General features: G+C 39.6%; 5 protein-coding genes across 8 annotated transcripts in view; 2 read left to right on the top strand and 3 right to left on the bottom strand.

Annotated features, from left to right (window-relative positions):
* Nucleotides 1-8,706, bottom strand: part of scn8ab (sodium channel, voltage gated, type VIII, alpha subunit b) — a 70,972-nt gene extending 62,266 nt beyond the window's left edge. The window contains exon 1 of the mRNA XM_028576000.1: nucleotides 8,569-8,706. The gene's annotated coding sequence lies outside the window, so the exon portion shown is untranslated. The remainder of the gene's footprint in view (nucleotides 1-8,568) is intronic.
* LOC114554271 (methyltransferase-like protein 7A) lies at nucleotides 5,719-7,910 on the top strand. The gene is made up of 2 exons (XM_028575998.1): nucleotides 5,719-6,312; nucleotides 7,252-7,910. Exons 1-2 carry the CDS (start codon nucleotides 5,818-5,820, stop codon nucleotides 7,483-7,485), a joined length of 729 nt encoding a protein of 242 aa, XP_028431799.1. The 5' UTR covers nucleotides 5,719-5,817; the 3' UTR covers nucleotides 7,486-7,910.
* Nucleotides 8,201-9,340, top strand: LOC114554272 (methyltransferase-like protein 7A). The gene is made up of 2 exons (XM_028575999.1): nucleotides 8,201-8,692; nucleotides 9,030-9,340. The coding sequence occupies exons 1-2, from the start codon at nucleotides 8,210-8,212 to the stop codon at nucleotides 9,264-9,266; spliced, it is 720 nt and encodes a 239-aa protein (XP_028431800.1). The 5' UTR covers nucleotides 8,201-8,209; the 3' UTR covers nucleotides 9,267-9,340.
* A 544-nt stretch (nucleotides 9,341-9,884) lies between these two features.
* On the bottom strand, nucleotides 9,885-15,941 carry atf1 (activating transcription factor 1). Of its 4 annotated transcripts, none has more exons than XM_028576763.1 (8): nucleotides 15,758-15,941; nucleotides 14,879-14,970; nucleotides 12,929-13,051; nucleotides 12,667-12,764; nucleotides 12,453-12,577; nucleotides 11,867-12,049; nucleotides 11,084-11,237; nucleotides 9,885-10,398 (listed from the first exon to the last, which is right to left on the bottom strand). In XM_028576763.1, the coding sequence occupies exons 2-8, from the start codon at nucleotides 14,963-14,965 to the stop codon at nucleotides 10,254-10,256; spliced, it is 915 nt and encodes a 304-aa protein (XP_028432564.1). In that variant the 5' UTR covers nucleotides 14,966-14,970; nucleotides 15,758-15,941; the 3' UTR covers nucleotides 9,885-10,253. The 4 variants fall into 4 exon arrangements, with proteins under 4 accessions (XP_028432564.1, XP_028432565.1, XP_028432566.1 ...); XM_028576764.1 differs by lacking the exon at nucleotides 15,758-15,941 and adding an exon at nucleotides 15,612-15,717; XM_028576765.1 differs by lacking the exon at nucleotides 15,758-15,941 and adding an exon at nucleotides 15,351-15,559.
* A 797-nt stretch (nucleotides 15,942-16,738) lies between these two features.
* dip2bb (disco-interacting protein 2 homolog Bb) overlaps nucleotides 16,739-27,284 on the bottom strand; it is a 40,869-nt gene continuing 30,323 nt past the window's right edge. Inside the window, exons 26-38 of the mRNA XM_028576409.1 lie at nucleotides 27,095-27,218; nucleotides 26,862-26,983; nucleotides 26,025-26,136; nucleotides 23,969-24,078; nucleotides 22,515-22,645; nucleotides 22,241-22,409; nucleotides 21,542-21,712; nucleotides 21,380-21,441; nucleotides 21,138-21,195; nucleotides 20,992-21,066; nucleotides 20,721-20,895; nucleotides 20,395-20,518; nucleotides 16,739-19,876 (exon numbers count right to left, since the gene is read on the bottom strand). Coding sequence (XP_028432210.1) covers nucleotides 19,624-19,876; nucleotides 20,395-20,518; nucleotides 20,721-20,895; nucleotides 20,992-21,066; nucleotides 21,138-21,195; nucleotides 21,380-21,441; nucleotides 21,542-21,712; nucleotides 22,241-22,409; nucleotides 22,515-22,645; nucleotides 23,969-24,078; nucleotides 26,025-26,136; nucleotides 26,862-26,983; nucleotides 27,095-27,218 — 1,686 coding nt within the window. The 3' untranslated portion in view covers nucleotides 16,739-19,623. The remainder of the gene's footprint in view (nucleotides 19,877-20,394; nucleotides 20,519-20,720; nucleotides 20,896-20,991; nucleotides 21,067-21,137; nucleotides 21,196-21,379; nucleotides 21,442-21,541; nucleotides 21,713-22,240; nucleotides 22,410-22,514; nucleotides 22,646-23,968; nucleotides 24,079-26,024; nucleotides 26,137-26,861; nucleotides 26,984-27,094; nucleotides 27,219-27,284) is intronic.

The raw sequence follows: 27,284 nt of genomic DNA, 5'->3' as shown, positions 1-27,284 counted from the left end.
GATGCCCCCTCAGTTCAAGAATAGATGAGCCCAACAGGACCAAGTCCAACAGCATTATAACTTGGCAGCTAGGCCTATTAAAGAGGCCCCTTACGGGCGGGTGCTATAGATACTTAATGCCTGAGTCGAGTCAATTTCAGATAAAGTTATGGTGTTCTGACTGGAAATGATGATAAGTTATGATAATTCAGTTTAACACGTTTTTCCTCAAAGGACAGCCAGCCTAGGGATTCGGGGGAAAGGTGGACATTATGAAGCATGGGACATTGGGCCACTGTACACAAATAAAGACAACCTCTTCATTTCTAGGAGAACTTTCTCCCCGTGTGGGATGAAGACCACCCGCTCCCTGCTGCGTGTCGTGTCATAAATGTCCTGATAATTATTTGTTGTAACCTATGTGGTCCCCAGGAAAGTCCACTGCTTAATAGGCTACCGAGCCGCGCCGTTGTCCCATAGGGCCAAAGCCTAAAATACTGCAGTGTGGTTTATTGCTGCTATAGGCTCAAACCTACAAACTCATAGCAGGTCAGTTGAATGCACAAGCCATGCCCGGACAACACAATCCTGGCCTCATAGCACAGCAGCATAGCGCATCAGCATAACCCCAATTTCACACCAAAAGGGGGAAATTATTTACAGCAACAACAAAAAAAGAGAGAAACTAAAACAGCCTTAAGGCTGTACCACACCCGTATTGCTGGTAAAGGCGACAGAGAGCCAGAGACTCCGTATGTGCAGGTTTATAGAGTAATAGGCTACCTTGACGGAGAAAAGGTGTTTTTAATGGCTGAGACTGCGAATGGGTGCCGCGGCCCCTTTGAGGACTGCCAAACTATAAAGACGCACCTACCTCCTCACGCAATAGTCTTCAACGAGATTGCAAGAGGGAGGGGGCGCAGAGGTGGAGTGTGGGGGTGGGAGAAAAAAAAACTATCATAGTTAATAAAATAATGGTAGCGAGGAAATTGCTACCCAAAATGATTTTAGCAAGCGACGCATTATTGGTGCACTTGGAGCATGCTAGTTATTGTCGCCACTCAGAAGTTTGACGTGATCTCACTTAATAGCTACATCCCATATGCGTATGTTTCACATTCTGACACAGTTAAATGTCATTCCATCCAGCGGCAGGCCAACACCCCAAATAACCTGCTGTCTCCCCGTTTTCCACCGCGTCGCGTTAGAAATCCATGTTTTCCCCTTCAAATCACATCTTCCTTTCTTCTAACTAGTAGGCTACCTCGCATACATATTTGTCCATGTACTGGCAAGGAGCCCTCCACAGACGCTAGGAAAAGATGCTGATAGAGGGACCGCTCTGCGGCACTGGGATGCAGTCAGTCGACAAAGTAGAACTGCGATCCATCCCACGACACGAAATACCAGACAAAGCAAAAAACAGATTGTCCACTTACTTTTTTCGCATTAACAGAAATCCAGACAGCTGTCACTGAACTGCAGATGTAGAAAAGAGTCGAGAGTAACTGCGGCTGTCGCCATATTGTTGCTGCTATCTTCCTTCCCAGTGCGTGCGGCTGCCCTGCATAATTGATGACTCTCAGCAAATTGTTAGGGAGTGTCGGTAAATGCCTTTAGCTTCAATAATGGACAAGAGACCGCAGCATCGCAAGCAAAAAAAAAAAAAAAAAACACTGTTCATGTAACAAGTCATTGATATTCTGGTTGGGATTAGCATTGCGACTGGCAACATATTTCTTTTCATCTTGATCTGAAAATAACTGTGTGATTGCATATTCTTTTTAGAATCCTGGCAATTAGCCTATAAGACACAGTAAAGAGACAACAAATAATGAGACTTTATGTAACCAAGGCAATGGTACCTAAACATCTTGACCCATTCTTGAAATTAAAGTTTGATACAAAATTCACACTACACAGTGCACTTCTGACGTCAGAGCTCTAGGTGTATGACCAAAAATAATGAATTTAAAGTTAGTTTTATAACTTCACCTGATAAAGTTTTATTTATCATACAGACCAGTGAGGCAGTTTAGTCAAGCTGATTGTTAATTATTGATTAAAACCAGCCTAGTTAAGTGGACCTACAAATCAATGACTTACATGTGACGTTTAGGCTGACCAAAACGCTTCCAAGCTTCGACCCTTACCATGGTAATCAACGTCCAAATTAGTGTTACTGAATATTGGCCAATAATGATCAGCAGGCAATCAATCGGGGCATCCCTAGACTAAGGTTGCTTTCACACCTAGCAGTTTGGTCCGTTCTAACCGAACCCTGGAGCATTTCGTTGCATAGTCCGGTATGTTTGGGGTGGTGGGAAAGCTCATTCGAACTCTGGTGTGGACCAAACAACCGAACTCTGGTCCGCTTGAAAATGGGGGTTGCGGTTCTCTTCCAAGTGCACTAGAGTTTGGCTCACTTTAGTTGAAAATGCAATCCGACCCAAATATAGGTAGTGAACAAAACAAGCCTGCAATTTCAACCTTGCACATTATTTACAGACTTAGCCTATATGATTTAAAGATTAATAACTTTCAAATCAATAACCTATTATAAATTGGTCATCAGGGCCCGCCCTAGCTTTTACTCGCTGTCTTGTCAGCTGCTCATATTGGCCGCCTTCTTCTAAAATATTACAAACACTAAAGCAAAACCATAAAACCCAAGACCTGAGCCTAAATTGGACCAAAAAAGGTGCCAGTACTAATTCAGCAGATGCATGACATGATCATTGCATGCGTCTTGGATATATTTATATATAAGTATGTCTTGGTAATATATCACTTAAAATGTGTTTTTGTATGCATTTCATTTTCATTAGCCACTATGATGTGGGAAATGACATTATTATTATGATTATTATAGTTTTATTTGATTGAAGTTGACTGTGGTGTGCTACAATTAACTCGAGGAACTAGATTTACAACCTTTTTAAATGTAAGTGAACACCTAAATCAAGACTAGGCCTACATAAAATGTAGGCTCTAACAGTCCAGTAATGAAATGTTCAGCTGTGATATGGTTGTGTGTAGAGTTCCTTTTGTATGAAAACATAAAACCAATTAAGAAACAGACATCAAAAGAGTAGCTTCTTATTGCATAAGCGCTTCAGAGGTGTAGAAGATTAATAGGCTAGGTATCGAATTCAATCCTTTTTAGGCTCCGACCAAATTGAAAAGTATAGAGTATCGAAAAATGCCTCGTCATTCAATACCCAATTTCAATACCTAAGGAGTCAATCTCATGAGCGTCAGTGAGCCAATAAGCATGCACAGTGAGAGGCATGCAGGAAAAAAAGTCTACGTTACGCACAGAGACAGGGCTCACGTAGTAGGAGCTGAAAAATAAATAAAAAGATTTGTGCCGTAATGTGTAATGTCATTTCTTTTTGTTTCATAAAATTGCCATCGAAAAAAAGTATCATTTAGGAACCGGTGTCAAAGTCACGGTATTGGTATCGGTACCAGTATCGTCAATCTTTGAACGATACCCAGTCCTAGTGAGCAGTCAGCAGCTGGCACGTGCCCCAGGTGACGAGAAGCGGAGCGCGCAGAGCAAAAGTCTGCTGCAAACGTCTGCTGTCGCAAACGTTGCCTTGGCTGCACTCGCCATATAACGCTGCGGCTTGCTGGCCTGGTGTGCGTGATTTGGTGACCGCCGGGTAAACAGAATTATGCTCCGGCCGTGGGCTGTGCACTGGATCAGGTGTTCTCCTGTGTTGGGCGGTGGCACAGCAGCCTACTCCAGCCATCAGGGTTTCAATAATACGTACGCAGGTGTTTAGGGGTGCGTACCTACTCACTGCAGGAGGTGGCGGTACTCAGTAAGAAGTAACGGTACTCATGTGGACAAAAATCAGAAGCAAATAAATCAAAAAAGCGACAATGTTGCAACTTCACCCGCGAATCAAGTCTACCGAACTAAAGGTGTGAAAGAGTCCTAAATCATATCAAGATCCATATTCTGGTATTTCCCAGTCCCATAAATGCATCCCCTACATGACTTTGCTTACAGTTCACTCGAGACAATGCTGTCTTAAACAGACAATAAATAATTGTATATTTGTCGTTCAGCAGGCTGGGTGTGTATGCAATTTCTAGAGTGCTTTTGTTGTACCATAAATGTTCTATAATACTGTCTGTGTGTAGCAGGAGAAAGCTTTTTGTTTGTTTTCAGTTTTGAGAGTACAAACACATGTACACAATGCTCACATTCAGTCAATGAAAGAAATCAATTTCAATATATTGTGACCCTTTATCTAAAGCCTTCACCCTTCAAAATACAGGGTTGGCGGATTTTTAAAGGAGCTGTTTTGAATTTGACCCAACAATGTCTCTATCTGGTGGAATCTTTAAGAACTGCAGCTTAAAGTCTACAGGAAATCAAAAGGCTGGCATGCGTTTTTATTCCTTCTTCTTCTTCTTCTTTAGAGTTTAACGGCAGTTGGCATCAGCGTTTTTATTCATTCAGCTACCCTGCATTTCAATATAGTGAGCAATGGAAATCTAATCAAACTATAAATCGACGAAACTCTGTATGTGTGTGTGTGTGAGTGTGTGTCTGTTATCGTATCTCGAGGAACCGTTCATCCAATCTGCTTCACACTTGACTTCCCCAGTGAATTTGATTTTTGTAATTTGGAGCAGTTTGGACAACGTTAAATATTGGATATTAATAATAATAAAATAAAATAGAGGCATCAGCATGTAGGCTACTGAAATGTAATAATGTCTGTTCAAGGTGGAGATTTAAACTCTAATATAATGCTGGATAGTTTAATAATAATGCATCATATTTTAATTGTGATATTTTGTGATTAAAATCTGAATCTGCAACATTTTCTGTCAGGTAAATAGTTGTTTTCCTATGAAGTAGAAGTACAAAGTAAAGTAAGTCATTAGTATACAGTTAAGTTGCATATTAAGTGCGCTGAGGGCCATCTGTAAGTTATTTCAGGGTGCAATTGTTCTGGAGAAAGAGCTGCAAGCAGCAATACAGGAGGCCAAGCAGTCTGCCATGTCCGTAATTTGTCAATTAAAAATGTCACAGAGGTCAGGTGATATTAGTCCCATGCGAATCGGCATCTAGTGTTTTGGGGCACCGGTAGGATTCAATTTCATAGTAGCCTACGCACAAGAACTGCCCGCCCGCACGGCCACTGGCGCAGCTGCGCTGCTTGAAATGTGCAATCTTTAGTATAGACCTCTAGGTTTAGATCCTCTCTACTAAAGATAGCAGTACACACTTCCTGTCTCCTGAAGGGGCGTGGCCTCGTTTGAACGTGTGTGGATGGCTGAAAAGTTATATTTAAATAATTTGTTAATATTGCTAACGTTAGATATTCACACAGCTAAAAGACATCACGGACATTAGTTTTGTTATGGCGTTCACTGTTGCCAGATCTCGCGAGAGTTTAGTCCTGAGCCAGAAACGGCTCCCAAACAAGGTTAATTTTCTCCTGATGTTTCATCCTGAAAAAATGCCATGTTGGTGTCAAAATGTTCTGGAGATGTGCGGCCTGTGAAATATGGGTCCAATATTTACTTTAGTGACTATGGGGCGAACGAATCGCTCATAATCTGTGTTCACGTTCACTTCTTCACATGGACCGAGACTTGCATGGACCTGCCGCTAGTCTCCTAAAGAGGCGTGGCAGTGGCGGAGCCCACGTGACACAGTTACAGGACGTTACTCAGAGTTGGGGGGGGCGCTTATATACTGTCTATGGGGGCTTCTCGGTTCTAGACAAACCATCTCTGGTGCTCTGGGAGGATTAAGTTCAGTTGGCAGTTGACGCTCTGCTGTCGCCAAGGACGTTTGGGGCAGAAAAAATGGCTTTCCTAATGAAATGTTGTACATTAATCGTCAATGTGTTATGCTTGCCCCTTCATCTGATCCAAGCGGTCGGTCTGTATGAACTATACAAACGTGTCTTCCCAATTTGGTTATACCGGTTTTCTAAAACGTACAACAAGAAAATGTACGACAAGAAGAAGGAGCTGTTTCGCAGTCTCCCCGAGTTCAACAAGCCTGGCGGGACGCTCACAATCTTGGAGATCGGCTGCGGCACCGGCGCAAATTTTGAGTTTTATCCGCCTGGTTGCAAGGTGATCTGCACTGACCCGAACCCTCATTTTCAGAAATATCTGAAGAAAAATATCGGCGAGAATGACCACCTCACCTTCGAGAGATTTGTGGTGGCATCGGGGGAGGACATGGGGTCAGTTGAGAGCGAATCGGTAGACGTTGTTGTCTGCACTCTGGTGCTCTGCTCTGTCAACAACATAACCCAAACTCTGCGAGAGGCGCGTCGCATACTGAGACCAGTAAGTTGTGTGACTCCTGAAATAACCCATTCGTCCAAAAATTAATTCCCCCAAAAATGCTGATTTGCAGCCATGTCCTGCATTGCTATTGATGCCACTGTTCCAATAAAGTGCAACTACTGGATCAATCATTTACCAGTGGACATTAACTCACTAACCAAGAAGCAAAGCATTATTTTTCATTTATTTGCTTGACATACAGATGCAAAACATGCAAAGCAGAGAAATGATCCCCCCACACATGCACCAGCCAAAAGTACTAATTATTATACCTTTAGATTGTTGCCACAGAATTTTCGCATTCTTTTATCAACCATCTACCTTTGACCTGTGTGCCAACATTACATATCTGAAACAAGATATGGTGCCCTCATTAGGTATAATATAGGCTACTTAGACACTTACTCCATGTCAAGTTTCATGATATTCAACTTAAGTTTTTGTATTTGACTATTCAATAAAATGATCCTGAGTTTCAAACCGTAGGCCTTACAGGAAACATAATGTAACAAAAATGTATTCATTGTCTAACATGAGGAAAGAATGGAAACCCATTTCTTTCAGGTAGAAAAGTAAACATGCATCAGGTTGATGCAAAGTATATCTATAACTAGGGCTGGGCGATATTGAGAAAATCAAATATCACGATATTTTTGACCAAATACCTCGATATCAATACCGCAACGATATTGTAGGGTTGACTATTGGTGCTTTCACAAAATATTAACACAATGAGATTTTTGATAAATAATCATCTGTAATGTGGATATAATGACTAAGTGGGTAAAGGCAAATAATAGAACAATTACAACTAAAAGACAACACTTATGCCATATTACAATATCCAAAATGTAAGACGATATCTAGTCTCATATCACGATATTGATACAATATCGATATATTGCCCAGCTCTATCTATAACAAATCTTTGCTTTGCAGGGTGGAGCCTTCTTTTTCCTAGAGCATGTTGTTGCAGATCCATCAACTTGGGCATACTTCTTCCAGCATGTTCTGCAGCCTCCATGGTACTATTTTGGTGATGGATGTGAGGTCACCCGGGAAACATGGAAACATGTGGAGGCAGCTGGATTCTCTGAACTCAAACTGAGACACATCGAAGCGCCACTTATGTTCATAGTCAAACCACACATCATGGGTTATGCTGTAAAATAGGTTCTGTGTCATTAGCTTTGTCGTAAGCTTGCCTCACAACTAGTGCATGAATATGACAAGCAGTTAATGCCTCTCCTTGCCTTTTGTAATATGACTGAACACCAGTGATCGCCAGCCAATTTAATACTAATTTTATTTTTGTATTAAAAAAACTTTGGTCTTTGTGTTTTGTAAAGACACATTGACACCTTGATTAAAACCATTACATAGACAGCACACAATACTCACTTTGTATGCAGTTTAAGTAAAAAACATGTTTAATCTTCTATTCGTCATTTCCCATCTCCAAGTTTTTGCTGATAAATCAATATGATACTGCCATAGGGAATTTCTGCCGTCAGTGTTTATGTGTGCTGCTGCTAGATTAATTTCATTGACATGACAGTTGTGTTAATAAAAACATATTTTTTTGCTGTTATTATTAAGCCGATTGTGTTTTGTCTTAATGTTGGTGAGAAACGAGTTTAATTCTGCTGCATTATTATTGTTTTCTTATTAAACGAGTATTGTATGATATAGACAGGAAAGCCAAAGATTTGGGGGGAACTTGGACTTGTCTCACATTTGCCACTCATGCACAGTAGTGTATTTGCGCCATCGTGTGGTGAAAGTGCAACACAGACATAGTCTCTCAGGTATTAAGAGTGTAATCTTTTAATCTTGTAAAGTCACCTGCCTCAGCACGGCGTTGTTTATCTCAGAAAAAAAAATGAAGTCTTGTCCCATGAAATTATGCAGACTGCTTTGTTTTTTGTTGACTTTACCCTTACACGTAATGAAGATCACAGGCCTGTACGGTATGTACAAACGCGTGTTTCCCTTGCTTGCCTACAATATAACATTTTCATACAACGATAAAATGCACGAAACGAAGAGGGACCTTTTCCGAAACGTGGGTAGATTTAATAACACCGACGGTACTCTTCGCCTGCTGGAGATAGGCTGTGGCAGCGGGGCAAACTTCAAGTTTTACCCCCACGGCTGCACAGTGATCTGCACCGACCCCAACCCACACTTCGAGAAGTACCTGCGGATGAGCATGGACGCAAACACGCATTTGACTTACGACACGTTTATAGTTACCTCTGGGGAGGACATGGAGGAGATAAAGGATGAGTCACTGGACGTTGTTGTCTGCACCTTGGTTCTCTGTTCTGTCAGCAACGTGCAGCAGGTGTTGCAGGAGGTCCGACGCATCCTCAAAACAGTGAGTCTCCGTATGCTTCCTTAAAATGCTGTAGGAGATATTTGTATTAGTTTGTTAGAACTGTCCTATTTTATTTTTATTTTTTTATCATTTTCACACATTCCAATGGCAGGCTGCACAATGTTCGTTTGTACTGTAAGACATTTGAATGATCATCACAGTCAGTTCAGAATGGCCAATTCACATCTATTGTTAACTTCTGAATCCCCATAAATCTGCCTCTCTTTCTGCTTCACAGTCCTAACTAACAAAAGCCAGGAAACAAATTGCAAGCACTACAGTTGCAAAGTTACATGATCTGATTTGATTACAAATGTTTTTATTGGCTCTCCTACAGGGTGGCGCCTTCTACTTTTTGGAGCATGTTGTCTCAGATCCCTCCTCCTGGACATACTTCTTTCAGCATGTGTTTGAGCCTCTGTGGTACTATCTTGGAGATGGATGCATGGTTACCAGAGCAACATGGAAAGATCTAGAGGCAGCTGGTTTTTCTGAACTTCACCTAAAACATATTCAGGCTCCTGAGGTTACTCTAATGATAAGACCACATATCATGGGATATTCCATTAAATGAATGCAGGGGGGAATGGGCAGACTTTAGTGTGCCTCTTTTGAGCTTCAGAAACTTTTATATTATTTTCACTCTAAGCCCAGTCTTTATTTACTGAGCATATTTTTATTCACTGTTAACCTATTTTATTTTCTTTCCTATTTTATATATTTCCTATTTTATATATATATATATATATATATATATATATATATATACCTACCAACATTTTCATTGGTCCACTGCTAACATTGGTCCACATTGAGTCTGCAGGTTTCATATTACCAAACGCAATCTGTACATTTTCATTTCCAATGATCAAAAATACTTGCCACACTGCAATTACTGAATGAAAATATATTTATTTACTTACAGAATCAGCAACATTTCATACACCGTTTGTTCTTCTTCCCCACCCCTCCCAAGATGTACATAATAAATATTACCTGGACACTGCTTTTTTTCCCTGATTGTCTAAGTAACTGCCAAGAAACAACCAAACAGACCACACTCAAAACAATAAGGAATGACAATTGTAACATCTCCTTATAGGGAAATGAGGGGAATTGCTGGTTCACAATATAAACAGGAATTATGTCTGTGTGGTTTTTATACAGTCAAAATTCTGCTGATGCTGTTAGATTTAATAAAATTCCAACAGCAACATTTTTAAAAACACAAGAAAAAGGAAAGGGATACATTTACAAACTGAGACTCAAAGTTAAAGCTCACAATTTCAAACCTCCCAGTATTAAAAATGTACACAACTATAAATGTTATAGCATTAGCAAAAAAAAAAAAAAAAACAGCAGGTGGTAAAATGGCCAATTTATTTTTGTTAGTCCAGTATACCATACTGCCATTACAAGTCACTTTTATATCAAACAGAGTAAAAAAAAAATGGAGACTCTCAGCCTGAAATGAAGTGTTCCCAGAAACCCTGTTTGTCCAAATGGCTGAGCTGTGCTGCTCCCACATTATGTCCCAATCCTCAACTTCTATTCAAACAGGTTATCCTGTTTTAACACAATAAAGGTCCTTTAATGTTTTGAGTTCTTCGATCAGGGTCTTGTTTTGGTTTTCAAGAACAGCTACACGGTTTTCGAGGCATTTAACATATTCCTTTTTCTTCCGTCGACATTCACGGGCTGCCTCTCTACAAGAGGGACAAAAATTTGCAGTTAGTCCAACTAAAAGATTATGCAATGACTGCACATACAGTGAGTGCATCACAATGTACAGCGTTGTCACTACTTTAACATAAAATTACATATATCACAGCTACAGCTGTATCAGGGAAATATGTGCAAGTAACAAATGTACAAGAAATGAACAAGATACTTAACTATTAATTAGGAAGTTTTCCTGTTTTTAAGCTCTCCATAATTCCAGTAATGGCACTACTGCATCATTACAAAACCTTTTTTCTTCTTCTTCTGTTTTTCTCCTGTTACCATTCTCCTATGCATTGTTCACTACATAAGATAGATCGGCATGTTGCCATTCTTTCAACTCTCACAAGCTAATTAATGACCTGTCAAACACCTCAGACAAAACGCACAAGGCAGAGCAGTGTTCTATATTTCTATGAGAAAATAATTTACTTATCAAGTGGAGAGCAGAACATGCATCCTTCATTACTACAGTAATGAGAGCATCAATTAGTCAAGACAGCTCTTTCTTTTAGTGTATCCATCTATGTTCATTTTATTATTTTATTTGCCTTTGATATTTCAATGTAGACAAATACTGTTTGACTGTCTTTGTCCAGAATGTCCGGGAGATTTGACATTTTTCTTTCACTTTTCTATACAAAACCCAGAAATACACTGTACACTTACCTGTTTTTTGCAAGCCTTATTTCCCTCTTCATTGTTGGGTCATCACTCTTGCCCTGAGATATTCCCATAGGGGAGGTCATAACTACAGTTTGAGGCATGGAGCTGGATGTGGGCGCAGTGCGGATCTGGTATGTTTGCACCTCTCCTCCTGCACCTGTCAAAAGATGACAGCAGGGGTCACGACAGCTCTGCAACACAGCATGCACCACTTGAGAGATCTCACTTGTGAAGTTTAGATGGTAATGTGTCATTTGTTAGCAATACCAACCAAAAAACAACAATTTGTTAGCCTTATTACTACTTTTCTGGTGTCAATAATACTGAAAAATGTGTTAACCTGTGTGAATGAAAATCCATGAACTAGTTTACCTAAGGACAAGCTTTTAAAGATGCTAAACGTTGATATTAATTACACTCTAATCAAATCATCCCTTTTGGAAGAAAGGCACATCAAAGTAAAGCCACATTCCAACTGCAATAGCACTGTGTCAAAACTATGGAGGAGCTGTGTTGATGTGGGCAAGTTAAAAACCAGCGAGCAGATATATATGCAAATATAAAGCAAATATGAAGTCACAAAGACAAAACACAACAGTGCATGATACTGCGTGATTTTACAACTGTATGTTTTGACTCCGTGCTATCGTCTGTCTGAACGCCTTACACATTTTGGCCCCCTGCTGGAATCTCCTTATGAAAAGCGACTAAGTTAGCAGGTCAAATTGGCTTAGAAAACTTAGAAATTCAGATGCATTTTCTTTGAATAGGCCATGTTTTGCTCACCTTGTACAACAACCTGGTTGCTAGGCACCAGTATCTGCTGGCCGTCAGATGTCTGTGCATACTGAAGGATGGTGGTGCCCTGCTGGGCTCCACCAGAGTTGGCCATGGTGACAGCCTGTAGCCCCTGAATGGCATCAGACCCCGAAGTTGCCAGCTGGATTGTGCCATTAGCTGCTATGGTAACTAGATAATCACAGAAATGGCATCAGAATTGTAAAAATCACATTTCAGCTGGCTAGGCTGACATTCTAGATACTAGAGAGCACTCTTTTCTTTTTTTTTTAAACCATTAAAAAAATAAAATAAATCATACAGACTTTTGGGGAATTTCACCCATTATCTTACAATAACTTTTGTGGTATATAGCTCTGTCTGGTAAGCATACTAACTGTGGAAAACTTCCTGCTGCAAAAGCCTACAGTAATATTAAATAATTGTAATTATCCCAAATTTTCTTTTGCAGAAATCCAATGTTTTTTTTTTTAATTAATTCCTACAAACAAATTTTCAATTTCATAGGCCAATTGGCCCCACTTTGGGGCCCACTCTTTTTCATGCAAGTACTATTGAAGGGAGAAGTTCGTACTGTACTGGCCGGTGCTGGTCTGGTAGATTTGGGTGGTGGGTACTGTAACTCCAGTCGATACCATGCTGTTATCCTTTCCCTCAATGTGTGTCACTTCCTCAGATGAAAGTTCATTTAGGATTTTTCTACAATGTGAGATGAGGAGGGTCACATGTATTCATCTCATAGGACTGTTTGGGTGTTGAGCTTTGCTTGTAGTTTTTTTTTTTTTTACCTGTATGAAGGCCGTCTCGCCAGTATTTCTCTGGTCTTATGTGCTGCAGCTCCACTGTCTGATGAGTCTTGTGAATCATCACTATCTGAATCCAGGGCCTTGAAAGAGGGAGGTGGATTAACAAAGTGCACAATGAGTAATTGTATAAAATGGCATAGTGAAGGTTTGTAAAAAGAAACTAAAGAGATTCATTTAACACGGGATGTCATCTAGAAACAATGGAAACAATTATTACAGTGTCAAGAAAACCGGGTAGTCTCACCTGTGCAGTCTGCATCTGAGGGGACTGAATGACTGACGACTGTGCAGACTGGATCACTCCTTGGACCTGAAACTGACCCCCTGGCAGCTGCAAAACCGCCACAGAGCCACCACCCAGTGACATCTACAAAAACCCAAACACAATTTTATATTCACAAAAAACAACATATTTATCATGGCAATTGTGCAAAAAAATAAATAATAAAATAATTAAAAAAAATAAAGCGAGTTCAGAAGCTCAGTAAGACATTTGTATCAAAAGAATTGCTTAAAAAGGGTCATAATTTCACCCGAATTACACAAAACACGTTTTAGCATCAAGCCATGGAGACCATTTTAGTTTTATGTGCTTAGAATTGAGATATCTACCACTGACCATAATACACCACAATACAATGAAGGTGAATGGAATTTCGCTCATGTTCCTAACAGTTGCCCTTGTTACTGTGGATTAGACCGCACTGTGAATGGTTTCCGTGGGATCTATGTTCTACTGAAGCAATAGTCAGTGACGGCTGTCCGTTATCTTGAGTAACGAAGCCATTGTTTTTGCAAAGACAAGTTAATAGTTTTTTTTTTTTTTTGTGGGCTGAAATCTTGAAGATGGAGATCTCATAAAACCAAAACTATCTGCATGACTAGATATCACAAAGGGATCTAAGGAAAATGTGTAATTTGGGTGAACTGATCATTTAAAATCTACTTTAAAAAACCGACTCACTTTATCATTTCATCTAGCCTAAAAGAACACACATTGGGTCTCGTAGCAATATGACCAAGTATGTGGTTATGTGGTTTTTTCTCCCTATTTTCCCATGCATTGGTGTCTAAATAACTAATGTGAACAAAGAACAAAGAAACTGGTCCAGTTTTGAGTGAAAACGCTGTAACCGGCAGCAGCAAACCGAGATGTAATATAATCATAAAGGGCAGATGTGTATCGTCAATTTCGTCCACTAAAAGTGTTGTTTTTGCCACTGACATGCTCAGATTATTATTCTAAAGGCGGATTTATGGTTGTACGTAGGCTCTATGCAGAGCCTACTCCATAGCCTACGTAAGTGGCCTACGCCGTTGTGAGGATTTATGCTTGTGCTTATACAACTGTCTTATCAGATGCTATGAACTCAGACAGGAACTTAAGACTCCATCAAGAAGACTAGTTACACTAAATCCTGGATTTAATACTCCCTACCTTTATTACTAAATTGACAGATAGACTGTGCAGATAAGTAGTTTTGTTAAAGACTTAATTTATACGGGATAGTAGGCCTGGGCGTGGCTGAGAGGTATATCATGATATTGCTTGATCATATTGATAACTATTCATAATTTGAATTACCTAAATAGATTAAGAACAAACATGCCAAATTTAAACATTTCTGTTTAACACTTAATATAACATTCAACTGTTCTTCAATTATCAACCCCAACGTCGACACAATGAAAAACACACAAATACTGTAAATAAGTATGGGGCCGCGTCTGTCTTACAAACCCAGTGGCTAGATTTGGTGGTCCCGTCTCTTATCGGTATATATATTGAACATGTTTTGATCAACTGTCTATCACAATACGGTAAATTATTGAATTATTGCCTAGGCCTACTGGATAGTGAGAATAAGCACTATAACAACTTCAAATGGTGTCAATTTCTTTATACGATTACTTTATACAATGCCATTTTTAAAGATATGGTTTCAGTTCCAATGTTCTTTCTCAAACTTTGCTGCTAAAGGCTGAAAAAAAGAAGAGCTATGTGGAAGCTTTTTAGTCCACGACCAAAATTACTCTCCTCTTGGATCCATTTTAGACCTTATAGTGTGCTTTCAGCATGGCATTCATTAACAAAGCGGACAAATGGTATTAGCAGTGCAAGAGCTAAGGTGGCAACATAAAATTTCAGTAATATGAGTTTTTAATGGTATTTTGAAAGGGATCTATTAGTTACCTGTTGGGCTATCTGTGAGAACTGAGAGGGAGTGATGGTAGCAGTCTGTAACTCAGTGCCATTGCTGCCCTGCTGTACTTCTTCCATAGTAACTGGGAACAAATAAATCAATATTACTGTTTTACAATGACGCTAGCTAATGTAACAACAACTGTCTGCGGCGGGGTGTCTGTCTGTAGATATGCTGTACTCCGCTGTGCCCTATTTGTTGATTGAAGTTAACAACTCTTCCCGACAAATGTGAAACAGCGTCAAAGCGATATCAAACCCCAGTTTAATACTTTGGCTAACAATTTTTTTCTAAAGTTAAAAAGGTAAGGTTAAGCGAACTAAAAAACGACTTCCTCTTTGGAACAATCGTGTTAGCCAATGCAACTATCGTTAACGTTAACATGGAGTTACGGAACATAGCTAGGCCCAACAGTCAACTCTGTTAACTTGTTACCCTAATGATTTAAATGCAAATGTTTACGTTTAAGAGGGCGACTTCATCCTACGCAAACGTCTAACGTTAGCTAAAGCCGAAATCTAAAGTTATCCTTTCTGTTATTACTGCTAGAATGTTCGACGTTACCGTTGCTAGTTAACGGTAGCTAACGTTCAGTTAAACGGTTAAAAACAACAGTTTTAGAGCTACAAGCGGGGCAAGTTTTGTTACTCTGGTTCCCAGGATGGATGAGCTTTTGTCTCAATGAGCAAATATGTGTAACTATGTCACTGGCACGCAAGTTACCGCGTCAATAGACGTCAGCGATACGGGGAGCCATTAAGCTAACTACACCTTCCCTTTTCGTAGAACGACGAGGAGTTGACGAAGCAATAGCCGCCATTACTGTCACAGCGGAGCACAAAACTACCGCTCAGCCAGCCAAAATTTACCTTTTCAAGGGCCGCGTAACTGTTCTTGTTCACAGCGTGGACTTCGTGCAATTCGTGTGTATACTTTGACACAAGAAATACCTTGAAAAGTTATTTAGCAGCAATGGCTAACAGCTAAAAATACAAAGATGTCAGCTAAAAAAAAATTAGCAGACCACTTTTTTTCCCAAAGGAAATGGGCGGTGCTGTTTGGCAAAGACGCATTACGTAATAGTTTCTTTAGGCTTTGTGATTGGTGAAAAAAGTTTGAGCAACTGGCACATACAAAAGAACAAAAGTCCAATATGTTACCCTTTATATAGCTACTATCTGTGTTTGTTACATACAATACAGAGTGCTTTGCTCAAGTATTCTTGCAACAACCCGCCAGAACATTAAAATGCTGCTGCTTACACAGTGATGCATCAGCAATAATGTAACACTCTGACAGGGGTCATTCTGCAATAGCAAATACTTGTACTTTAATACTGTAAGTAGACCTACATTTCCTGATAGTCCATCTATGTAATTAAAAGTATGAATCATTTTACTTTTTTTCACATTGAGATAGTAGTATTTCCACAGATTTTTGGATCACGGATTGTGCCCTCTTGTGTTTGGTCATCTCTTTTTTTAAACCAGTACAGTGCCAATCCTTTAACAAATCATGGTGTAACTGTTTTAAAATTCAGACTCATGTTTCCCATCTTCCAGGTAGCTGTCGGTTTTCTATTCATTTCTGTATAGTATGAAAATTAATTTGCAGAGATGTTATAAACATTTGGCACTCTGAAGTTGGGCTTCCTCCCTTTACTTCAAAAGGACCCAAGAGTGTTGGCCTTTTCAGCAAGCCATTCACAGAGATTTTGTGACCGAAAACACCCTTTCTGTCCATTATGATAAATTCTCAAACATGGATGCAATAATAAAGTCTATTCTTTAAGTTCAATTTCAATCACTGTTACATCATTACTAAACCCATGAATATATCAGGACATCTGAAATGATTAAATGCCTTTGTTTATTCTGTATAACCTTACATAAAGTATAAAACACAGTACAACAAACCAAAATAGAAAATAAGTGAGAGAAATGGGAAGGGGTGTACCACCTTGAGTTCTTAACTATGTGAGTTAAAGCACCTCCCTAACATTAAAGATTCATCAGTGGATCACGCTCTCACGGAGCAGTTCAGAATTCACAAAATAATTAATATACAACATACCAAGAGTGCATACACAAAATATTGATAGAACAACTCAAGAGAGATTAATACAGTCACTACTGGTTAAATTTCATCAGTCCTCTGCTTTTAGTTATTACAAAATGTTTAAGCTTTATGTTTATTTCACCAGACTGTGCAAGCTTTGCAATTAAATTGCCCTGTCATTGGGATTGCATAGTGTGTAAGAACTCTGATAGAGAAAAAGAGCGGAAACCAAAGGAAGCCCTTGTAGACTTCCCAGCGAAGCAGGTAAATGGTCGATGGACACTGGTTGTCAGTAACCGCTCTTTTTAAACATTAAATCTGCCTTAATCACAAGGAGATTTGTTTTGACAAAAAAAAATCTACATTTTATGGGTATTATTCACAGATTGCACCAAGGGACCACCTGGTCCATCCCTGTGTTATGAGTTTTGTTCCCTGAATATACAATTTCATACATATCTCCTCCACTTGTGCCTCAAGCTGATTTCTTCTTGTGCTTGGCTGAATCATGCAAACATTCTACTGAAAACAAAGGATGCAATGTTAAAGCTAAGATGAAGTGCTATTAGTCTTTTCTCTAGGTGGACTTATACTGGGCAAAAGCAAATGTCAAGCATTATATTTCTAAAATTAGTAACATGTTTAATGTAACATGAAATAGGCATAGTTAGGAGACACCTACTGTAAGTACCACCAGTGCAAAGTGCAGTAATTTAATGGATCATATTCCTGTTTACCTTAACATTTTCTAATGTTGTTTGGCTTGATTGAATGTTATAATTGTAAAAGTCAAAAAATAACAAGGACAACTATTTACATGTTGACATTAAGTGTTCATCACTGAAATACAGTAAAATCCAGTACAAAGAGCCTATAAATAATGGCAAGGAGCACAAGGAAAGCACAAGATTATAGGAAACCAAATACACTTTGCAAATACATCTTGATGCAAATATATATTTTTTCTGCTTACCCTTTTTTATACAATTACTTTACTAGCCAATCAAGGATGTTTCAGCTCAGCTTTGCAACTGCATTTACAAGTGCTTTTAAATCCAGTGACGGAACACATAAATTAATCCAGATACATGATGACTTGCCTCCATTGACTACAGATTTAAAGTACCAACAACAATCCTGTTGGAATTCAAAGTAATTCTTTACAAAGTTGCACAAAGACAAAACACAGTTTGAATAAACTTTGAGTGTGAAGATGAAAAGGAAAGGGCCAAACTCTCAAACACTCTATTATGCAATACAAAACTAAGAGGAGTATGGCTGTTTAGCAATACAAAGTACAATGGCAATGGATATTAGATGAACAGTTGTGGGCCTAATTTAAAAAAAAAAAAAAAAAAAATGTTTTTACCAAATAACTTGGTAGCAGCCAGTTTTTTTTCTTCTTCTTTTTTTCAATGGCCGACAGGAAAGTTCCCTGACTTTAACGGTGATAGCCTTCCCGGTAAACTATCAAAGCTCCTCAAGCAAGAATCCTCAGAATAATATATGCTCCTGAACCATTAATTATAATGCCTCATTGTTATAATAAAATAGACAATTTTTGAGAAAGTGCAATGTTATATCTATCCTGACTAACAATGCTTTAAAGATAATTATCTTAACTCTCCATTTTACAACTAATATTCCATTTCAAAAGTACTGTCAAAACTGTTAAATCTTATTTACAATCCTCTCTCTGCTACAATTATCATCCCTCAGCTGGGTTAACTATCCATAAACCATCAACTGAGAGTGACTAGTCAAGCATTTGTACATTTATACAATTGACAATATCTATACAGTAACGTACAGTATCTAAAATACAACAGGCCTTTATAGGTACAGTACAGAATATGGCCTCTTTCCTCTTTTTTTTTGATCCCTTTGGATATCTGTCAGGATTTCCATTACTAGTCAAAACCAAAGGACAATAAAACAGCTATTAGTAACAGATTCATTAAAAATTAAGATAGGAATGTATGGCTGAAGTTTTTAATAAGGCAGGAAATATATTAGGGCAGGAAAGTTGTGAAAATGTATTTGGCTTCATTATTATGGGTCAAAACAAACTTTCTAAATAATGCACACAGACAGTGTTTAATGGTTTGCTTTCATCTGCCCTCTTTTATTCACCCATGTCAGCGAGAAATGACAAGGGCTCAGTGCATGCGTTTGTGTGCGTTTGTTTAAAAGCTGCATGTAAAAAATATTTCAAGTTGTTGATCTAAGTTTAGTAGCTCTTGGAATCTGTGTAGACACAGAAGGGAAATTGCTTTAAGAGGTTTGTGGTAGGTACAGAATAAGACAGTGGGTTTTCACAAAGACATTAATATATAATTCAATTCAAAAGTGGTCCTGTTGTATGTTTTTTCGCCCTTTCCCCGAAAAAAATGCAACAGGGGGCTTTTTTCTCGTTGCCATATGTAGTACATGTTGCTTCTGTCCCATTTGCAAAATTATATTAATGAAACACAGTGAAGAACTCCAAACATGGCAGCTCCAATCACAGACATGCAGTGGCCAAGATATGCTGGTGTCACACAGGGCTGGGTGGCAGTATATGGGGTTCATGCTCTCCTTTTCACCCTCGGCCAAAGCCATGAAGTGCTAAGATGATGGTGCAGACGCATCCAGACTGTGGATGATGGCTGAATAAGACCAGACCACCACAACCCCTTTACATATTGTAAGCAACATAGATGGGATCCAGCTGGTCAGCGAGGAAAGAGTCACGAAGGTGCATGCGTTGTTTCTCTCCCCTGGAGTTGATGGGTATAACCCCAGGGTCCACAATAACCACCACACCCACGATGAGGTGGTGCTCCTCCAGGACCACGTTGGTTATCAGAGGCACCAGGTCCAGCGCATCCTGCTCTGAACCACACAGCTCTGACACCACCACCAGCAGGTTGGTCCACGTAAACACAGCACTGGGAGGAGCGAGAACCCAAAAGCAATGTTTAAAGGAATAGTTGGACCTTTTGGGAAATATGCTTAGCTTTCTTCACAGTGTAATTAAATGTATGGATCACAATATGCTTTCGTTTGCTATAGGAGCAGATTGCATTTTAGAAGCGGAGATTGCCAATTTTATAAAACAAAAATAAATTAAAACATTACACATTACAGTTCAAATCTTTTAATTAATTTTTTACTACGTGAGCCCCGTCTCCATGCGTAACGTAGAGTTTTTCCCGCGTGCCTCTTCGACGTGTAACGTTAGACAGCCAATCACCAACATTGTTAGATCTTGCTAGAAGCATGCTGCATGCTTATTGGCTCACTGACGCTGATGAGATTGACTACTTAGGTAGTGAAATTGGGTATTGAATGACGAGGCATTTTTTGATACTCAATACTTTAGAGGCAATTCGGTCAGTGCCTTAAAAGCATTGAATTTGGTACCCAGCCGTAGTCAGGAAGGTATGTAAATCAAGACCATTCTCACCTCTCAGCTATACTGCGGTGAGCCCGGGACACTGAGGTTTCAATGTCAATTGGGTGATAGCGCAGCCCTCTTAGCTCCAAGGTTTCATCCAGTGATCCCACCACGAAGAGAGCGTCGTGCCGATCTGAGCACACAAATACAGGCAACATAAAACACCCAGAAGAATATGCAGACAAAACAAAAGAAAAAGTGTAAGCGGCTAGGAGTGTGCTTTCTGTTTAAAAGTGTTCAGAATCTATCTCATAATAAACTCATCATCATCGACTGACTGAGTCCAATCTATTTTGTTTTAAATCTAGACATTAGCTCCGTCAGGGTCTAATTACCCCCGTTGGCTTCCAATAGCTCAGTCCTTTTCACAAAACCCAAGTATCCCGTCCTGGCCCATAAGGTCTGTGGGTCTCCAAAGCTGAGCTTGGTGTTGAAGTGGTTGGCCTGAAGACTCTCCTCTCCATAGATGGTGTAGTAGCCACTGGCATTGTGAGGGCTGTTCACCCAGATCTAAGAGAGAGAAGCACACACTGGGTCACAGCTTGGTTTCAGAAGGAAAAAGGCTTTTTCATTGTACTGTCATGTTGTACAGTATATACATCTTACCTCTCCTAGATGAGAATCACCAAGCGGACCTCTGGTCTCTGGATTTACGATTATCACCCGAACACCTGGCAGTATCTGTAGATGAAAAAAATGAGTCATATACACTGTCAACATGCACCACAATCTTTACATCTGTAGTATCTCACCTTGCCAGACTCCATTAGAGGAAGACTCTGAGGGGCTCCTCTCTCCACAACCCTCACTCTGCAAAATTCACATACATAAGCAGCATATACAATCAATCTACAATTCACTCCGTCTCTGAAATATCAGCTAACACCTAAACACCATATACTGTATACAGCAGGACTGACATAATACTCTTTACATTTAAATGCTTAGTTTAGGAAACTAAAGACTTTTTAAATGTTTGTTTCATCCTGGTTACCTGTCATGGCGGAGGGACTTCATGTCCACATAAACCGTACAGGGATCAGGACCAGTGGTGCCCTGTAACACACAAGGAGCAGGTACATACAGGTCCCACTGATTCACATCTAGGTATCATGTATAGTGTACTTCTGAAGCCAGGTTAAGTTGGTTGGTGTACCTGCAGGCAGATGGCCAGGTTAACCCTGGAACCAAAAGCAGTGCTGACAGCTCTGGACGACAGCCCGATGTCCTTAAACAGCTTGGAGAAGGAGTGTGAGAGGGAGAGTCGAGGGCGTTCCTCTGCTATCACCACGCAGCTCCGCACACACGACAGGCTCACACCACGGGCCTAAAACACACACACACACACACACACACACACACACACACACACACAAACACACACACACACACACACACACACACAAACACACACACACACCAGGGCTGCTTGATTATGGAAAAAAAAGTCATAATCATGATTATTTTGGTCAATACTGAAATCAAAATTATTTAACATGATTACTCATTGACTTTTGGAAAGATGTTGCAATTATTGAACTTAAAAAAACAGTGAAAAAGTTAAACAAATCACCAGTGAAAACACCTAGAACTGTGAATTTCCCTTAATACCTTACCCCGTTTTAACACAAGACAAAGTAAGCGTTTACTTGCAAATCGTAATCATTTTTCTCAATGATTCTGTTTCTGTGATCAGTAGGAGCTGAAATAGTTATCAAGATTAAAATTTCAATCAATTGCACAGCCCTAACACACACAGAATTATCAAATCCTTCAGAAATATTAAATATCTGTAATTCATGATGTGTGTGTGTGTGTGTGTGTGTGTGTGTGTGTGTGTGTGTGTGTTCCTCACCTTGAGTAACTCAGTCTGAGTACCCAGTCCTTTAGTGCAGAGCTCCATGACAGAATAGGAGCAGAAGGTGTCTCTGATACGGTACTGACTGAGCGTGCTCAGCCACAGAGACAAGCAGCTCTCTAACTCGAAGGGAGGAATCAGGACGGACTGGTGACCTGAGTAAACACTAAAAGACAAGACATGACGGAGAAAAAGTGAATGAATGGGGGAGGAACAACAAAACAGAGAAAACCATGCTACACAGCATGTATGTATTGTAGGTTTACTGCACCTGGCGAGGCACCACAAGACGAAGCCAAGCCCACAGTAAGGATCCAGGCAGATGGCTATTTGGCGAGAGGAGTACAGTTCACACTGCAGCTTTATAGAGCGACAAAGTGCACTGACTGCTGCATGAGAGACCTGCAACAAACAAGAAGACACTAGAAACTCAAAAGGAAAATGTCACACTGATACTGCTGCATATCCAGGAATTATTTTCTAATTTTCTGTCAACCAGTCTTGCCTACTCCTACTTTGTGAAGCCTTTTACATCCTACAGTGGAATAACTTTTAGCAATGCAACATTGCTTGTGGATGCATTGTTTTATATTCAGTTCAGGTAAATATATGTAAATTAATCATTTGTATCTCTTCTATGATGTATTTCTTGCTGTATGTTTTCAGTCCACAATTGTCACTCCACTCATTGTGGTCTGGCAAAGGTCAATAGGCCTTAGTTTGGGAAAGAGGTAATTTCAGGAAGGTTGTACAATAGATGACTGACTGGTCTCTCTATCGCTCAACGAGAACCTTTCCTTCTCCTAACTGAAAAATAACACAATTTGTAAAAACATGGTGGCTGAAGACTCAGGATTCAATTTCTTCTCACTTCTCATCACTAGTTAAACCTTTTCTCACAGGCCATCCAGCTGCAGAATTATGTTTAATTGTATATCTTTACACACAATTAGACTGTTGTACACAAGGTTTGGGAGTTTCCAGAGGCACAAGTCTTATAATCACTTAAACCCCTCCAAAGATCAAAAGGTCCGAAGCATATCTGTCCGGCTTAATTAATGTTCAATGGATGTTTTTTTAGACTGAAAAAACTCTGCCCTGCTAAGTTTTTAGATTGTTAAACATTTTACACATCCAGCAGTTACTGGAGCAACATTCACATTCATTTGTTATGTTTCTAGCATTCTGATTTATGTAAGTCTAATATTCACTCTCTTTTAGTTCTGTTTTTGGTCTCAAAAACTCCTGAGGGAAACATCTGGCTCTGTAGCTGATAAGTGCTCCACTGTGTTCAACAGCTTGTCTTTAAATATCTGCCGTTTGGTGTTGAGCAGGTAGTGTACGGTGAGTTTTTAGAGCTTTTTCACTGAAGACAGCTACTGCTGCTGCCGAAAACGACACTATGAGTGAAAGTAAACCAAAGCAGTAAATTTGAGCTTCAACTCACATAACGCTCTGTAAAGCCTAGGGGGCTGCAGATTCAGGTGATATATCACTGTAGGTTCATCACTACGGGCGATGCTTCTCACATTGTCTTCACATTATCACTTAATACATTGTTTTGATAAGAATATTAATGATAGCCAATTTAAGCGGTGGAGACCCAACGAATGAGGGAGAAAGACTTGTAGGAGCTCAGCAGTATGTATGTAATAGCATGAGGGTATTGGATTGGGATCAAGAGCAAACACTGCAGTATTTAAAAGTGAAGCTCATCTGACTCACCTTGACCCCAGTGAGCATGCCTGTAGTGGACACACTGAAGTCCAGATAAGCAATCATCTCTGCTGTGGGCGGCTTATAGATCTGTGGAGGCCGGCGGCGAGGAAGGTCATCTGAAAAAAAACAACAGTGCATGTTTCACAGAGAACAGTAAATATTAAATTATATTAATAATGACACAACAAACATTAACCATAATTGCTCTCAATGTAACATAATATATTACCCATATACTAAAAAGGAAAACGAAGTAGACATACAGAATGTACCAAGCACTTATCTAATCACAAGTTTGTCTACCCACTGAGCATTGTTTGTAATAACAGGAGAAGGCACTGCAGAGAAATGCCCCACTTCCCGTTTGTCTTAATGCTGCAAACAGTCCACACTAACTGATAGGAGCGCTTCTGACAGAACGGTGCCCTTTATACACTTTAGGGCTGCAACTAACGATTATTTTAATAATGGATTAATCTGTAGATAATTTTTTCGATTAATCGATGAATCGGATAAAAAAAAAAAAGCATTAATTGACAACAACTCAATACATACATACTTGTTGTTTTAGTTAATAGTTGTGTAAAGGTTAAGTAACCCTAATAGCAGATACAGACAAGACACACAGACAGACAGACAGACAGACAGACAAACAGACAGACACACACACACACACACACTTATTCATTAAATTATTACCATCATTGTAGTAAGTGCAAGTTAAGTTCGTTTATACACCACACACTATTATATTTGTCAACAATAACTGATATGGGACAAAATACATAATATATACATGACAACAGATTGAAAAATTAATGGGCTAAAAAAGGCGAGTGAATAAAACAGTGTCTTTAGTCTTGCAAAGTATACCACCCCTGCTTTATTACTGTTATTACCGAGCTAACGCTAGCTTGTCATGCTAGTCAGCTGGATAACGAGTAAACAGCAGCACCAGAAGAGCTACTGGAGGGACGGTACGTTCCTCCCTTCAGAACGGAACAGAAGTAGGATAGTGTAGTGACTTTACCCTGCTGTTGAACTCCCTTCCTCCTCATCACGGACTCCAACATGTTTACGTTTTAGGTGCTGACTCATCACCGTGGTGCGCCCGTGCCATGCCGTGTCGCTTTTGCTTATCTTGCAATTAACACGTTTTTGATTTATTTAGTGTGAAATGCTCCCACACCTTGGATGACTTGGGTCGTACTGATTTCTCTGCCTCCGCCGAGTGTTTCAGAACAACGTTACGGGTCTCTCCGGTCTCTCTCCGTATTTCCTCTACCCCCCCGCTCTGCTCTTTTTTCTTTTCTTTCGCTCCGCGCTGCTCCGCTCTGCGCTCAACTCAATTTCTTTTTTTTTATCTCCGCGACTAGGTTGCCTAATAGTTGCGCGACACAACGAATCGATAATTAAATTCGTTGCCAACTTTTTTAGTAATCGAATTTGATCGATTTTATCGATTAGTTGTTGCAGCCCTAATACACTTCTAACTTTATATTCACTAAGACGACTATTACCCGCAATTGATAAGCCTTTTTACAGTCTTGAATTTGACTCATGAAAAATTCATCTACTGTAAACATGTATTCTTAATTTAGGAGTACCCTCATTTCTTATTACAAATACTTAGCAAAAATGGTTCACAAAACAGCTGTCATTAGACTTTTCACAGCTAATGTGGATTCAGGGTTAACATATGTGTTACAGTTGAACTTAAGGCTGATGGTGACACCAGAGGAATTTTATTTTTTTCTCCAAAATCATTTGTAACATTTTGCACTTTTGATACATGTGAAGTTGGTGCCTGAGCATGAGAATAGGCCTTTTTCACAACACATTTTGACATGTCACAGTAGGAAAAGCACAGGTATAAACTATAAAAACTAATGATGAGTGAATTCCATGTAGCTGCTTCAGTCATGGTGCTTCTCACGGTCACTCTCACGGCAACAATTATATAACAGAGAAATTGTTAATGTTATTAGTACCACCTGTGCTTTTGCTGCTATGACAAATCAGAATGTCTGCTGGACAAAAAGCCTATCTTTTGGTATCTTACCTGTGTCAATGATTGTTGGCCACGTTTTAATGTTTACAGAAGCAGCAGCCTCTTTGGAGCGCAGAGTCCTCAGGAGGCTTTGAGTGGTAAGGATACATGCAGCTTTACTGACCTGGTAACAAAACACAAGCATGATTCATTTGAATAGGAGAAGCTGCTACAAATAGTCAAAAAATAAACGTGAAATATGAAGTGACAAAAACGGGCATAAGCACAAATAAACGCATGCACACAACATGATCTATCTTCTTACAGCCCAACTGATACTAGAGTTTTGAGGCCAATAAGATATTGATTTTTGGGAATTAAAATAAAATCCAATAACAATGTATCAGCTGATTTTTTTCATCTTTTACATAAACAAAGAACATGAACAAACATTTCCGATAAGTATCCAATCATTTTTAAAAACTTTTTTTAAGACTTGTGACCAAGATTTTGCGCTGAGCGGGACATTTCCCAGTTAGAACACCTACAGTGTATGCAAGATTGCCTATAGAAATAATGTGATTAAAGATGGAAAACATTTCAGGCAAACAGGATGCCCTTATTTTGCGGTTAAGTTATCAGGTCTTTGGTGAACTGCAGTTTCATTGTTAGGTCTAACCTAGTAGAAAACATGTTACAATTACAATTACAAAACAAGTCAGAACAGTCAAGTTCTTTTAGGTAGCAGGGTCATCACAGGTGGCTCAATGTCCAATGTCTCCAGGTTATTAATAATACACATCTACATATAGGCCATAACTAAAAAGACCCTGATATTAGGATTAAAATAATTAATACACATGTATGTACACACAAACCCATTTGCATGCAATGAGAGCACACACTTACATCAATAATCATGCGGACAGTAGGCAGCGTGGCTGCCAGGTTCTGAGGGTGCGGAGGTCTGACGTTTACAGGAACACATCCAGCGTAAAGACAGCCGTAGAAGGCGGCGATCAAATCAATGCCTGAGAGTAAGATGGAGGACAAAGTAAAAAAAGAAAAGAAAAAACTTACAATAATAAATATCAATGGGAGTATTACGTAGCCACAGACAGGAAGCCAGAGGCAGAACCCACCAGGAGGATAGAGCAGAACTACGTTCTCTCCAGTGTTGATGCTGCCTTTCTCAGTGAGCGCTGCAGCTATCTTCTCCGCTCGCTTGTGAAGCTGGACGCAGGTTGCTGTGCTCACTGGTACACCCTGAAAGACAGGAGTAATGCCCACAAAGTGATACAAGGTCACCATGCCATATTATTAATGTTGTGC

This window comes from Perca flavescens, chromosome 4 (genome assembly GCF_004354835.1).
Source record: "Perca flavescens isolate YP-PL-M2 chromosome 4, PFLA_1.0, whole genome shotgun sequence".
Lineage (NCBI taxonomy): Eukaryota > Metazoa > Chordata > Actinopteri > Perciformes > Percidae > Perca > Perca flavescens.
The sequence above is the reverse complement of the archived record's forward strand: the minus strand, read 5'-3'. Positions and strand labels throughout refer to the sequence as shown.

Excerpts from the sequence above, each read along its gene's own strand:
- LOC114554271 (XM_028575998.1), top strand. The coding sequence starts at position 5,818 with ATGGCTTTCCTAATGAAATGTTGTACATTAATCGTCAATGTGTTATGC. Across the intron at positions 6,313-7,251 it reads CGCGTCGCATACTGAGACCA|GGTGGAGCCTTCTTTTTCCT; the intron begins GTAAGTTGTGTG and ends TTTGCTTTGCAG.
- LOC114554272 (XM_028575999.1), top strand. The coding sequence starts at position 8,210 with ATGAAATTATGCAGACTGCTTTGTTTTTTGTTGACTTTACCCTTACAC. Across the intron at positions 8,693-9,029 it reads TCCGACGCATCCTCAAAACA|GGTGGCGCCTTCTACTTTTT; the intron begins GTGAGTCTCCGT and ends GCTCTCCTACAG.
- atf1 (XM_028576763.1), bottom strand. The coding sequence starts at position 14,965 with ATGGAAGAAGTACAGCAGGGCAGCAATGGCACTGAGTTACAGACTGCT. Across the intron at positions 13,052-14,878 it reads TCTCACAGATAGCCCAACAG|ATGTCACTGGGTGGTGGCTC; the intron begins GTAACTAATAGA and ends GGGTTTTTGTAG. Across the intron at positions 12,765-12,928 it reads CTCAGATGCAGACTGCACAG|GCCCTGGATTCAGATAGTGA; the intron begins GTGAGACTACCC and ends CCCTCTTTCAAG.